We start from the raw sequence: 14046 nt of genomic DNA, 5'->3' as shown, positions 1-14046 counted from the left end.
ATCTATTTATACACGCTGGTGTGCGTTGGTCTGTGTTGACAAGAGCGTCTGTCATTGTTTCCTGAGGTGTTTTGACACAAAGAAACAAACGCAGTACGCACTGAAAATTTAAAATCTCATTGTCGTGATGAATCACTGTCGATTATACTTAGTATCTAGTAGTCACTGGAAGCTGTCAGTAAAGTAATAAAAATATTATTATCAAAAATCAAGTAAATTTCATAATTTACAAGTGGAGCTCAAAATTTTGGAAAATGTGGAAGCCTTTAGAGCCTGGAAGTTCTCCTGTAGATTGGTGTGAAGGAAATTACAGCATATCACCAGATATAGCAGAATTTATGAATACTGTTGGTATATTTTTATTCTAAACATTACTTGTTTATATCAAATTAGAATTGAAGTTTTATTGTTTCTTAATTGTTGATATAAGATTCTGGATATTTCTATAGTAAATATATACTTACTTATAAAGAATCTAAAAAATTATCACAAGTTTCGATCAAAGATTATTATGATATTGATAATTAAAAATAATAATGATATCATTATGATTGGTGCAACAGTAAAGCTTTTAACGTTCTCAATTATTCATTATTTGTTTTTGTAGTTTAGCAATGTCGTCTTTTTATTACTTCCACCAGTACTGATGCATTTATTCAAGGACTATGGAAGATTTGTTAATCCAGCTATACATATTATTTGGTTCTTGTTGATGGTTGTTGGACTTAGCAGCGCATATTTTCATGCAACATTATCTCTAATAGGTAAATTTTTATTATGTTTCATTAAATGTTTAAACAATTTTTTTACCCTTAAATACAAATTCTATCTTAATTTTCAGGCCAATTATTGGATGAATTAGCAATTTTATGGGTTTATATGGCTGGATTATGTTTATTTTTCCCCCGAAGATATTTTCCAAACGTCTTCAGGAATAACAGAAAACTATTTTCTATGTTCGTTGTTTTGCCAACATTGATAGCTACTGGTTTAGCTATTGTACATCCAGTAGCAAACGCATTTGCTTTGATGTGTCTAGCTATTCCAGCATTTGGTTTTATGATTATTGAACTCAGGAGGTAAAATATTTCAAATATATTAAACCGTCTGAAGTAGTATTATGAATTTCATTTTATTATTTATTTTTTCTACTGTATTGTTTTTCAGAACAAAATCAATGAGAGTCTATCGATTGGGTGTAAGATGTGGGGCTGTTTGGGTACTAGCAGTGGCTTGTTGGCTAAATGATCGTTTGTTTTGCGACACTTGGATGAATTTAAATTTTCCATATCTTCATGCCCTCTGGCATTTATTAATTTTTATCGCTAGCTACACAGCAGCAGTTTTATTTGCATATTTTGCTGTAGCAGAAGAGAAACCTCAGCAATCAGCAGTACTGAAGTATTGGCCAAAAAATGATTTTGAACTTGGAATTCCTTATGTAACAATTAAATGTTACATTCGGGCAGATAATAATACAAATATATAAACTATAATTTTTTATTAACAGAGAATGATTCATAGTGTCAATACCATGTCTTGTAAACATTTTAATCCTAAAATATTAAGTCTGTGATTTAATTTCTAATCAACGTTATTCACAGATACATTTATACTATGTTTAATTGACTTATCATAAATATTAATGAATTTTTTATATTAGAAATTTTCTATAATTTCTATGAGTAAATTTATTTTATATTATTAATTAATAGAAAGTGATGTTATTGATTTATTGAAATGTGCGAAGATATATGATAAAGTCTGTATATTTGTGATAAAATTCCAAATGTTAATTAAGTACTTAATTAAATCTCTTGAATAGAGAAATTCTTAAAAATTTTATTTATAAAAGGTTGTTAAGCTCAAAGTATCATGTTAGATTTATGTATAAGTTTAATACGTATGTGTTGTGAAAATAAAATCATTCGAACAACATAAAAATTTGTATTATTTTTTTAAATAACAATTATTTATTTTAGAATTGATTGTTTACATTTTCGTTTTTGGCGCAAAAATATTTTTGCATGCGCGTTATTTATTTTTCATTGTATCAAGAGCGCAGCTAATTGAATTAAACGCTTTTAGCGCTGCATGGTAGCTGAATTATCAACTAATATAATAGTACATCAAAAAATAGAAAAATAACTCGAGATTGTTGTTTTGTATGTAATAATTAGACGTATCAAGTGTTTTATATCAAGATAATTACCTACATAGCATAGATTCAATTCTTTACATGATTTTATACTGCTATTTTAATAAATTTTTTTCATTATTTCCGTTTTCCAGTAAAAATAGATGAAAAAACGATCTACTGAACCTTAGGATCTGGAATAGATCTTATTTAATTGTAGTAAACAAATAAAATATACGTAATGTCATTAGATCAAACTGTTTGTGAAGGTAATATGATGATTTAATTATCAATTATTGTATAACGATATATTGTTTCAAAAATTCTAGTCATTAGAAATATATTACTTGATCGTATTCATTTATATCAGTTTTATACGTAGAATATAATAATTTTGGCTAGATTATTGCAACATGTTGGTGTTTATTTTATTTGTGTAGATCTCAAAGCTTTCGAAAGGAGGCTTACTGAAGTTATTGCTAGTTTACAACCTTCTACTCTACGATGGAGAAGTATGTATAAGAAGTATTCATCTTTCTATTAGATTTTAACATAAAGAATATTTTCAACTAATATTTGTTTTTGTTTCCAGTACTCCTAGGATTTATTTCAGTTTGTACAGCAGTAGGTGCTTGGCATTGGTTAACAGATCCAAACACATCAGCTGTGTCATTTACACAGAGCCTTTATAATCATCCTATTTTTACATTAGCAAGTATTTTACTAGGTATTATCTAATTTTTGTCAAGTTTATGTTATATTAAAGATTTCTTTTATTGTTTATACTCATTTTTAATGAAATTTATTTTTATTTTAGTGATATTATTTATGATGGGTGTTCATGGAAGAGTGATAGCACCTAGTATCATAACTCAACGAGCTCGAAGTGTTTTAAGAGACTTTAATATGAGCTGTGATGACACGGGAAAATTGATTCTCAAACCTACAAGACCTCCTCAACCACATGAAATTTGAAGAAAAATATTTTTAAAGAAATAGCAAATTAAATGAATGAATGAATAAAAGAATAAAATGTTTTTTAACATTATTCGTGTTGAAATTTGTACGTACACCATCATAATTATGCGATTGTAGAACTGAATATACCGTTCAATTCAAAAGATAATATATATCCAAAAAATTATATCAATTACTAAATTTCCTTCAAGATCAATTGACAGTACCCAAATATTCAATATGAATGAAAAAATATTTTTAAAATGATAAAATTTTGTGATTCTAAAATTCTATACTTCTCATAAACATGTGATTCGATAAATTTTAATGGATGTATGACGTAATATAAATGTTGATTATAAAATAGACATCAGTATTTTTATGTATAACGTTTATTTAAAACTCCATTCTTTGTATAATACCATGTAAGAAGCAATACGTCGGATGTTTATGTGATTACTTTTCGGATAATAATAATTAAAAATCATGAACAAAGTAAAACTAATGATAAATAGTTAAATAAGTCGTTTCTTTGTCTTTTTTCGATGTTCAACTCAAAGTCTAAAATATTAACCTATTTTAAAATTATGTTAAATTATGAGAAAACTTGAATTAACTCAACTATTAGGTATATTATTTACAAGGTAAAGTTTTACAGTTTTTATGGTAAAATGTACAATTTTAATTTGACAATAATACGCAGATAAAATATGTTGTTAATTAAATGAAAGATAACCATTAATTTTTAATTGAAATATAACTAAGGTATATTTCGTACGTAAATCGTAAACGTACAAGCATATTTAACTAAATTTATATCAACGAATTTCTCCGAAGGTACAATTTATTATAAAATAAAACTTATCTGTTGCATTGCTAAAAGATACAATGCAGTGCGCTTGACCAATACAGCATTTATAAGCATTGGCAATCATTAAAAATACATCTTCTGCAAATAGATTATTAAATTTATTTTTATAACTGTCGTAGGAAGCTTCGTAGATTCATTTCGAATCAAATTTGTTTACTTTTTAAACATCACAGCTTCTTGAGGAAGTATTCACCGTATGCTGAATTATTTGTAGATTATCGTCGATGACATTTTTTTTTGTTTCATTCATGTTCTGTTTTACAAAATGTCAGCAACTCGATTAAATTTGACAATGATTTAATTATTACCCCTTTGAACACTTAAATGGGATCGAGTTAATGCAGTGAAAAAAGATCCCCTGCTGATGGCAGAGGTGCGAGACCACCAGTCACATCAGGTAATTGTGTTAAATCAGGTAAATTCGAAATATGAGATTTTACTTCAGCTCGAACAGCACAAACCTTTTTTAATTTTTCTTTGTAGTCCTGAAAAAACATGTAATAAGTATTTCAATGATATATTCATACTTTTATTGATAAGTAATTCAAAATGTTGAATAAAGTTTAAAAGATTCTTACTTCTAGTGTTGTTTGTGCCTGCTGTAACAATTGTCGTTGAGCTAGTGTGTAATCCCTAAGCATAGTAAGAAGTCGTCGTCTATCCTCCATTTCAGCTTGTAAACGTCCATTATAATCAGCTAAAAGAGCTGCAGCCTCATTAACAGCAATACTCAGTTGATCTGCTGATGCTCTATCAGCAAGATTGGCCAGAAGAGATACTTCTGATACTTCTGGGGGTAGAGAAGCAATTCTTTCTCTTACACTGGCGTCTGATGATGCTGTATTTTCTAAATCCTAAAATAAATTCATAGAGTAATTACAAAAATATTACAATAAAATTTCTAAAATATTTAGAGTATTATAGTACAGTAAAGCCCATAAATTGATTAATTCCATTTATTTTCTGTACATAGTTCTACATTTTTTTCTTTGGTTTTCTTCATCATTAAAAATAAATATCACAGCGTCTAGCAGTTAATACATATTTAATACTGAATGGATGGTTTTTATTTATTTATGGCATAAGATATCTAAGTATATTAAAGTGTTTTTTAATTTAAAAGTGTTTCTTAAATAAAAATCAGTCTTTTTTTTAAATATGGAGAGTATATACAGTCAATAATGTGAATCTTGGAAATCAATTATTTTATTGAGTATGAATAATACCATTAAGGCTTTGATTAATTCTTCTGTTTCTGGTGGATCTCCAGCTGGTGTTCTTGGACTTAACGTAACATGTAGCTCTTTGGTACCATCAACTTCCACTTCTGTTTCAGATTTTTTTCTTTCTTTTTTATCAACTTTTGGAGTAGATGACTGTAAAATTGAAGAAAAATTAGTTTAAATCAAACTAACTGATAAATTATATGATAATGCAAATAAATGAATGTACTTTTACTTTTGTAGGCTTGTCATTTTCAACCTTTAGCTTTTTTCTAGGTGGCGGAGATCCAGGTTCTTTAACTGGATCATTGACGGAATCTAAAGCTGCTTTAAACTCAGCTATTTGGGATTTTTCATAAACACCTCGCTCTTCCCAAATTTGTAGTAACCTATTTAATCGCTCTCTAGTCTTTTCATCAAAACCCTTCATGTGCTCAAAAGCTTTTGGTAAAAAACTTTCAAATTCTTTACCGAATTCTGGCCCCTTTTTTTTACTGTTTTGAATAACATCATTTGCTAGATACATAAACATTAATTTACGGTTATCCTTAGCTGAAACAAAAAATATATTTATGAAACATTGATTATCCTAACCTGCAATTTAGGGATGATTGAGAGTCAATGCAAATTTAATAATCATTGAACATAAAATTATTATTAACACTATAATGAGCTCCAAAATAATAAGATTTTAATGCAATTAAAGACATAATTGTAAGTTTAAAACCATAATTGATAAAAAAAAGTGAAAAAAACTTACATTTACACATTTCTCTGAACCACACTTTCACGATTGTTCCATGATGCTTTCTGTGGTGAATTAACCATAACGATAAAGTTTGAATACTTTGTTGTGATGGATTAAGGTCCATAAGTTTTTTAACTAACGCTCCTTCAGTAAATCCAGCCATTTCGCAAATAAAACTTGATTTTACTACACAATTGTGCAGCACACAACACGACACTGTGAGTTATACACATGTGCGTGTATAACAACGTATTTTCTTGTATAACTGTATATATAACGCTTACAATTACGTAGGAAAAACTACTGTTACATGCATTGCATCTACTTTACCTACTCATGGTAAACAATTTCATATAGTTGATAAAATATAAACTCATTTTTATCGACGGGTAGTCAACAATTAAAAATTCGAATAAATGTATTTGAAATTGATTGTTCAATTTTTCAATAATTTTATAATGTTAAATCATTAAATAGTAAGAAATTAAAGTTAAAAATGTGATAAATTTTTCATGTTCGTTAGTTATGTTCACATTTTTTTTCAGCTAAAATAATCAATTAGTCATGGAAAAACATTGGATGCTTCACTTGCAGTGATTCAGAGAACTTGAACATATATTTCATTCTATAAAATATAATTTATAGTTTTATGAATTAACTGAGAACTACAAAAATTAATTATTCTTGCCAGGTTTTTCGAGTTAAGCTCAATAAAATTAATTATTCTTTTTAGAGTTCCTATGCTCAACGACCCTGTGTGGGTTTAATCCTTAAATGGTAATCCTTTATCAACTTTACTTAGAAAAACCAATGTTTTATTTTTTATAATAAAATAATAATAAAGTAAATTAATTTTTTTCTTTGATAGTGACATATATGAAAAAAATGATTACTTCATTTTTGCCAGCCATAAAATTATCCAATTTTTCATACTTTGAAATGAAGTTTCTATTATTAGAATAATTTACTTTTGTTTATTAAAAGATAAAATTTTTTTTTTATTTTTAAAAAGTTTTTCTTGTGAATAATAACATTTGTGTATGCTCAGCTCGTAGATGCATCAATATTTGTACATTGAGTTCATTAAAACGTTAATTTGCTGAATATTTCAATTAAATTCTGTAACAAAATGAAAGAGAAACACGGGAATAATTAATAATGAACATAGGCATGGAAATAGTCAACATAAATATTCAAATAATTCAATTTTAATTAGAGTGTATCATTTAAAAAATAATTCTCGTTCAATTTATAATAAAGATTCAATTATCCTTTGCTAGAATTGGTTCAACCTGACGACTGTAACCTAAGGCCAGTATCGATGAATATTGTATTGACACGTCTCGTAGCTAACACTTCCAGTAGCTATTTTAGATCTTACCTTGTCTTTAATTTTAGAAAATTCAGCTAAATTACAATAGTCTCTAGATTTCAAGGAAGATAAGAATAAAATGGCAGTCATATAAATTTAGTAGCACCAAAGTCATGAGACATTTTATCTGACCTGAAAAATACTTGAGATCAAGGTTTCCAAGTATGAAGAATGATTTGAACACAAACATCAATATTGAAAATATTTACAAAAATTGCTCGAAAATCTTCTGTTAAATATCACCGAATTTTCTGGTCTTTATGAAATTCTCAATAACCAAGCACTTAATCTAATGGATTTGATAAATAAATTGCACAATACATGGTAAATGCAATACAATCATGATCTGAAAAGGAATAGAAGCACAATGAAATTGTCTACCTTTTAAAATTCTCATAATACAGTCGACCTTGGTATGTCGCACCAGAGCCAACTTAGCTGACATTCAAAAGTGTCTCCGGTGACTGAATAGATTTGTTGAAGATATACAAGTAAAATGGCAAGAAATGAAATAAAGAATGAATGAATAAAATGTGAGAAGAAGAAACGTGGACAGGTAGATTAAGCTTTCCAAGCTCTTACCAAAGTGTAAGTCTCTGCAGTATAAAAGAGAGACAAGAAGATGGAGCAATACGTCGGCTAGTATACCTGGCTTCACTACTAGGTCGGGTGTCTTATTGCTGCTGGATCCGCAATTCCTGCAGAGTACCTGCGGAAACACTGCTGTTAGCTAAATGGCTATGACTTGTCGCATTGCCGATGAGAGAGTGCATCGCAAGAATTTTATTTATAATTTTCATTAAGCTGTCAGTGATACCAGCAGCTCTGTGGATTTTATTTGGATGATTCTTTTCTAATTGAATCAACCAATATTACAGTTGAATGGATTTTATTTTGTAAACAGACCTTTTGAAATGACATTTAAATGAATTAATATTCATCAATAAATAAATACAGGCTGATTAATCTGTCTAATAGAATTTATTAAGCGTGAGTAATGTGTTCATTGAAAAGTAAAATTTAAGCATTTGTAGAACCATTATGCCATCAACATATAGTTGAAACAGCTCTTGCTTGTGAATCTAATTAAGAGAGAAATGGTTGGTAGTTATATGTATAACCGCGAAATGGTGCAAGAGCTTCTTGATTAGGCTATGGCTCGGTTGGTCTATGTCCTTTTCTACTTCGTCGTGGAAACTTTGTTTGGAACCCACCTTACGCTTTTCATTATTAATTCCGCCCATGGCAGTTTCCTTTAATTACACCCCTTGGGCATGCAACTAACCTAACGGTAGTATTTTCACCCTGACATTGCATTCCATTTTACTTGCACACAATGCGCCAGAAATACTCCATTTTCCATAACTTCTCTCATATATATTTTTATCAGTACAGTAAATCATAAATATTTTCCAATCTAATTAGATAAGTTATCTTTTTAATTGATTTGTTTCAATGGGATCTTTTTCTACCAGTTACTTTTCTTTTCTTTCTTTATCATTTTTTTTTAATCAATTACTCTCTCACTCGACGAAAATCTAGCACACGACATAAATGGAAAGCTAACGTCGACATGACAGTCTAATAACGTTTGTCTGTCATACTTTCAACGTTCTGTAATTGAATTTTTGTATCTAACTGCATTGAGTATATAAAAAAAAAGAAGAAAAAACGATATATTTATTTTCTTGTTTGCACTAATATTCTACATGGGTTACGTATATTACCTTCTCTCTTTTTCCCTGCAACGTTTAGTTTGTTACTTTCACACTGTATATCCTTTCACCCCTGTTTTTGTTGTTCTATGAAACTAGTGTAGCGTTCGTCCGTCGTCCAACATATCACACGAAAGCCCATTTCCCATTTCTATTGTTTCTCAGCATACCCACTGATTTTTCTCCCGTAATATTCTCCCATGTTCCCTCTATCACCTTTTTCTATTCTCTACTTTGCTACACACGCACTCATTTTTTTCCAGCTATCCTCATTTTTTTTCTACCATCTCTTCCACCTTTTACTCTTTCTTGTTGCGTCGTCTAAATTCTCAATTTTTGTTTGTCAATTTTTTTTTGTAGTTTTCTTTTTTTTTTCATTCATGATTTTCAATTCCGTCATCACCTTCCTCTCATCTTCTTTGGACTTTCGATATTATTTTTCCCTTTGTATTTTCCGCTTCAAATTAATTTTTTGCAGTACTTTATTTTATTTTTTGTCAGCTTTGTAATTATTTCTCTGTTCTCCACCTGAAATAAAAATAAAATTATAGTAAGAAAAATATTGCACTAAAAGATATGGAAAAAAATATTTACCTACTGCTACAGATCAAGACTCTGCTACTACAGGAGTCTCTTCCTATATTATTGTAGATGCATCGATGTTTTTTAGTTGAAACAAATTTTCCTTTTGTTACAGTTGTAGACTCTGTCTGCTGCACGATAGATTTCCCTATAGACATTCCAAAAATTCACATCGATGTAAAGACCTAGTTCAGATCTGTTTTAATAACTAAATCTTTCTTTTTAATAATTAAAGTCGATTAAGTGATATCAATAAAATATTTTTTAAAATATATAATTTAACAAAAACAACAAATAAATTGGCAGTATTAACAATAAAAAACTGGCATTCGTTTAATCCGGAAGTTTGAACGATAAAAAAAATAGAGAGGAAACCAGAGGAATAGAGGTAGTGAAATTCGTGTTGAATTGGTGGAAAAGTGTTCGAGATGTCGTATTGTGGTAGCACCCATATAATCATACCTCTCTCTATCGAAATATTGAATATTTTTCAACTAGCAAAATTGTTCATAGCAATTCAAGCAATGCTCGAATTATTACATAACTGATGTTCACACACAAAGGCGAATTCTTGGCACAAAAATTGGCGTAAAGTATGACTGAAAGAAAATGTTCAGAAATTGTGTCCCAAAGTGAGACGTATTCGGGTTAGCCAGGCCTTCCGGCGATTCTGATTCTACACCCTCGATTTTCCATTTTTCCTATAAAATATATCTCCACTCTCTAGATATATACGGTTCATTTCGTCTGTCATATTCGATTCTGATAAGTAACTGAGGGTCGGTAACGATATGTTTGATATTATTTCAGAAATATGCCAATTTAAATAACAAAGTCTGTCAACGTGTTTTTATTTAGTTGTTGATAGTTAAGTAAGATCTAGAAACTCATATTATTGAAGAATGACACATCTCATACTCTAGCAAAATGGTTATATGAAATCCGCATACACCATCCACCAGAAAGGCCGTCTAAATTGCAAAATTTCCGCACTGCCAGCATCATATTTCCTACCCTCTTTCCCTACTACATCAGAGTCTTTTAATCCCAACGTTGTCGTAGAAATTCCGCTAGACCTTCCCATGCGTATAATAAAAAATTATGTAAAAAAAGAACCACTGAAAAATGTAAGATGAATGTCTAAATATTTATTAATCACTGTAGTTTAACTTGATATAGATTATGATAGAAGATTATTGCTAAAGTCTTGTAATATTTAAGCTATATGCTTCATTATAAACTATGTGATGAAAATAAATTAACATTTACCTGAATAAAAATAAATAACTCTTTCAACTTTTTGCGGTATGTATTGATATTTTCGAACTATGAACATATCAGTGCATTTCTTTTTTCTATATAAAAGTTTGAAGCCTCTTTAGCCTAAAGCAATGAATGTATGGAAACTTGTAGAGCTGTAGGATACATGCATAAGCCATTTCCTGAGAAGAAAATTTTTTTGTAATAGAAACGATTACGTTATCTGATTTTCTAAATAGATTTTCGTAGCTCGACATTCCTATCGAGTTTTATTTTGCAATTTATTTTTTTAAATTCACTTATGATTTAATGTAGTAAGGAAAATTGTATAAAATTTTATTATAAAAGCTATATATTATTAAAAAAATATTATTGCAAAAATGTGTTAGTATAACAAAGAAGATATACTATTTTTATTTAAAAATGTTTAATAGTTAAATTCAATTTTACAATATATTTTTTTTCTATATATAAATAATTAATAATTATTCAGCTTAAATATTACTCTATAAAATTATTTAAAAAACGAAGATTGATTTAATATAAAGCAATGATTTATTAACTATTAGTAAGATCAAGTTGGCACAAAAAACCCTCCTAAATAAATGATTTATTTCCCACAACAACGATATTTCTTTCATCATATTTGAATGTACAATTTATCGACTATAATCGAAAATGATTAATTCAAAAAAAATATTTATGTAACCACAATGAGGACAAGTGAATGAAAATAGAATAAATTTAGTATGTTAATTTTGATTGATAGTCTAATTAATTACCTCAAAAGTACCGACAGGGAAATTCGTGCCATCTCACTCAGCTGAATGATAAGAAGCCGATTGCAGTAGCTTTAAAAAAGAAGTATCAAGCTCTTTGGTTTCCCAATGACACCTTCCCGAAGTGGCCTCGCCTACTTTTCCAGCACTTGTTCATCCCTTTTACCTAGTGGATCGTCACGTCGGCCTTGTTACTTGGTACGACATGAAAAAAGGAACAAAAAATGGCAGTGGTGTAGACAAACGAAAAGACAAAGAAATTGAAAAAGACAGAAAGCAGAAATGTATAGTACATCATTTTCACCTGTCTCTTGTGATGCCAAAAGCTCCTCCTCACAACTGTGTTATCATCTATTCGTCATCTTCCTTCTCCTATATTTCATCCTTTAAAGTCTGCCGGCCTTTGCCAAGGATTAGCCCTTGATATTTTTTTTTCTGTCGACTGTCTGCGCACAACGACGATCTGCTGTTACAAAATCGACCAATAGACATGTAGGAAAAATCAATCTTGTCCAAGATGGTGAAACGATTTCGTGGGATCTAGAAGTAGACAAGAAACATAACTTTTCTTATATGCACATTATGCAGATTACCAACATGAAACACTTTTTCAAGTATGTAGACGACATATGTAACATACGTACATTTTTTATTATACCACTTACCATAATTGTTATGAGTTATAAGAAAATATAAACATCAATTTAAATAAATACTTCAAAGTAATAATTTATTTCTTATTTTCAAAATTCTATTCAGGTAAATATTGAATTCCCCCAATTTTTCATTATTCAAAATAAAATAAAATTGCATTTATTAATCCAAGTTTTTTTTACAAAAATGACTTTGCCAACAATTTATATACAATTTCAATGAAGAAGAAATAACAGTTCTAGGTACAGGAAGAGCAGTTACAGCAAACCAAAAGTTGGAACAAAACCAGAAAGCAAGATCAGAGTCTGGTTAGAAGACAATTAGAAAATTTAATTATCAATTGTATCTTAAATGGTCTTGGTTAAATAGAGAATTTTTTCCAGCTAATATAAAACATTTTTTATTCCAACAAATTAACAGTTTGTTTGAAAATTATTTTAGCCAGTTTAATCATATTAAATGGAATGAAGTCAAATACATTATCAACACCTTTGAAATATGATTGAAGATAAATAAAAGTAATAATAGTAGGAGATTTGGTGTATATGATGGTTAAAGGGAAAGAAGAAGACTCAAGTGTAGCTGTTTATCATGCAGTGAAACTCTCTAGCACCCACTGTGCCACATTGGCATGTTATTGACATTATTAAGCTAACGTTTCGTATAAATGTATAGAACTAGTATATAATAAAGTAAATAAATTTTCAAACTATACAAATATTCATCAATGTACATGTTTTTGAGCATACAGTCATTTTAGTTACGATTTACATTAAGCTATTTCGATATATACTCAAAGCTGCTGTCTGCATGCCAATGAAGTAATTTCGAAGCGAGAATATATTTTGAAATTGTATCTATTCTGATAGTTCAACAGCGTTGCAACTCATACTTTAATATAGAGACCATATTTTCCACATTTATCGATACAGGCCGAGACAACGGATGCTTGAGATATTTGAGATGCAGGCGCACCACTTGCAGAAAATACTCAGTTCTATTTTATGCAAAGTATTTGTTACAAAATAAGATGAAAAAACTATCCGTGTCAAATATTCTTGATAGAATTATCCTAATATCGTACTTATTATCTTTATGAGTGTCATTATTATTATCAGATTAGATACTTTTTGTTCTAGTAAATATCGATAATGGAAGAATCTTTTTAAGATGTTGATCTTTAACCGACCTTAGCATATCTCCATGCGATGTTATTTTTTTATGAATAGACATCATCATTGACATAATCGTTTGTGTAACATTGATAAGGTGTTGTGATGCCAATCAAACTCTTCATGAATCCATGATGATATCATAGGGTAAAAATCCCCTTTCTACAAATATCATGTCTTTGTAGCCTCTAGCACTTTATTCGATGGTCGTTGAGTTTTCTTGATGGTTATCAACGCTTTATTACCCGCGTCAGAAAACTTGCTAGCATTTGTCTGGCTGCTGGCGTTGACAGGTTTCCTCCAGGCGTTCCTCCAAAATTGATGTCTGTAGAAGGCAGATGAATGCTTTGGGAATACGTAATTCGATCTGAGATTTATGTTTGAGATCCTCCAGATTCCTAAGACCCTGTGTACCTGTAATATATCACACACAGAACAATTAGATCAATGAATTGTTCCAATTTATTAAATAAATATTCATGATAAGCACATTTATGAAATATAAGCTAGAACTAATAACATAATGCTCCCCAATCTCTACTTATGTTCTTACGTTGCTTGACTTTTTCCGACTTC

The 14046-nt window shown here is 29.5% G+C and overlaps 3 protein-coding genes and 1 long non-coding RNA gene across 9 annotated transcripts in view; 2 read left to right on the top strand and 2 right to left on the bottom strand.

Moving 5' to 3' along the window:
* Positions 1 to 40: 40 nt before the first annotated feature.
* Positions 41 to 1769, top strand: bwa (alkaline ceramidase). The gene is made up of 4 exons (XM_035093039.1): positions 41 to 347; positions 608 to 764; positions 842 to 1079; positions 1168 to 1769. Exons 1-4 carry the CDS (start codon positions 255 to 257, stop codon positions 1487 to 1489), a joined length of 810 nt encoding a protein of 269 aa, XP_034948930.1. The 5' UTR covers positions 41 to 254; the 3' UTR covers positions 1490 to 1769.
* Positions 1770 to 2107: 338 nt separating this feature from the next.
* On the top strand, positions 2108 to 3185 carry Cnep1r2 (CTD nuclear envelope phosphatase 1 regulatory subunit 2). Its single transcript, XM_035092957.1, has 5 exons — positions 2108 to 2165; positions 2293 to 2406; positions 2578 to 2649; positions 2730 to 2864; positions 2955 to 3185. The coding sequence occupies exons 2-5, from the start codon at positions 2379 to 2381 to the stop codon at positions 3110 to 3112; spliced, it is 393 nt and encodes a 130-aa protein (XP_034948848.1). The 5' UTR covers positions 2108 to 2165; positions 2293 to 2378; the 3' UTR covers positions 3113 to 3185.
* Positions 3186 to 3489: 304 nt separating this feature from the next.
* LOC118072827 (regulation of nuclear pre-mRNA domain-containing protein 1B-like) lies at positions 3490 to 6186 on the bottom strand. Of its 2 annotated transcripts, none has more exons than XM_035092955.1 (5): positions 5949 to 6186; positions 5418 to 5740; positions 5192 to 5341; positions 4544 to 4819; positions 3490 to 4450 (listed from the first exon to the last, which is right to left on the bottom strand). In XM_035092955.1, the coding sequence occupies exons 1-5, from the start codon at positions 6097 to 6099 to the stop codon at positions 4301 to 4303; spliced, it is 1050 nt and encodes a 349-aa protein (XP_034948846.1). In that variant the 5' UTR covers positions 6100 to 6186; the 3' UTR covers positions 3490 to 4300. The 2 variants fall into 2 exon arrangements, with proteins under 2 accessions (XP_034948846.1, XP_034948847.1); XM_035092956.1 differs by having other exon boundaries at positions 5424 to 5740.
* A 1701-nt stretch (positions 6187 to 7887) lies between these two features.
* Positions 7888 to 14046, bottom strand: part of LOC118072756 (uncharacterized) — a 53543-nt gene continuing 47384 nt past the window's right edge. The window contains exons 2-7 of one of the 5 annotated variants that reach the window (XR_004691033.1): positions 13488 to 13884; positions 11648 to 12184; positions 10875 to 11047; positions 9618 to 9753; positions 9036 to 9551; positions 7888 to 8017 (exon numbers count right to left, since the gene is read on the bottom strand). This is a non-coding gene — a long non-coding RNA (uncharacterized lncRNA). Of the gene's footprint in view, positions 8018 to 8273; positions 9552 to 9617; positions 9754 to 10874; positions 11048 to 11647; positions 12185 to 13487; positions 13885 to 14046 lie in introns of those variants that run through there. The other 4 variants (XR_004691032.1, XR_004691030.1, XR_004691034.1 and 1 more) reach the window with 4 other exon arrangements.

This window comes from Chelonus insularis, unplaced genomic scaffold (assembly GCF_013357705.1).
Source record: "Chelonus insularis isolate UGA/USDA-ARS -01 unplaced genomic scaffold, ASM1335770v1 contig_94_pilon, whole genome shotgun sequence".
Taxonomy (NCBI): domain Eukaryota; kingdom Metazoa; phylum Arthropoda; class Insecta; order Hymenoptera; family Braconidae; genus Chelonus; species Chelonus insularis.
This window is presented reverse-complemented; position numbering and strand designations above follow the sequence as displayed.

Bases quoted from the DNA above. Each gene is read 5' to 3' on its own strand.
- bwa (XM_035093039.1), top strand. From the start codon at position 255: ATGTGGAAGCCTTTAGAGCCTGGAAGTTCTCCTGTAGATTGGTGTGAA. The intron at 765-841 runs GTAAATTTTTAT...CTTAATTTTCAG, and splicing joins TGCAACATTATCTCTAATAG to GCCAATTATTGGATGAATTA. The intron at 1,080-1,167 runs GTAAAATATTTC...ATTGTTTTTCAG, and splicing joins ATGATTATTGAACTCAGGAG to AACAAAATCAATGAGAGTCT.
- Cnep1r2 (XM_035092957.1), top strand. From the start codon at position 2,379: ATGTCATTAGATCAAACTGTTTGTGAAG. The intron at 2,407-2,577 runs GTAATATGATGA...TTATTTGTGTAG, and splicing joins AGATCAAACTGTTTGTGAAG to ATCTCAAAGCTTTCGAAAGG. The intron at 2,650-2,729 runs GTATGTATAAGA...TTTTGTTTCCAG, and splicing joins TTCTACTCTACGATGGAGAA to TACTCCTAGGATTTATTTCA.
- LOC118072827 (XM_035092955.1), bottom strand. From the start codon at position 6,099: ATGGCTGGATTTACTGAAGGAGCGTTAGTTAAAAAACTTATGGACCTT. The intron at 5,342-5,417 runs GTACATTCATTT...TCAATTTTACAG, and splicing joins ACAAGCCTACAAAAGTAAAA to TCATCTACTCCAAAAGTTGA. The intron at 4,820-5,191 runs GTATTATTCATA...AATTTATTTTAG, and splicing joins AATTAATCAAAGCCTTAATG to GATTTAGAAAATACAGCATC.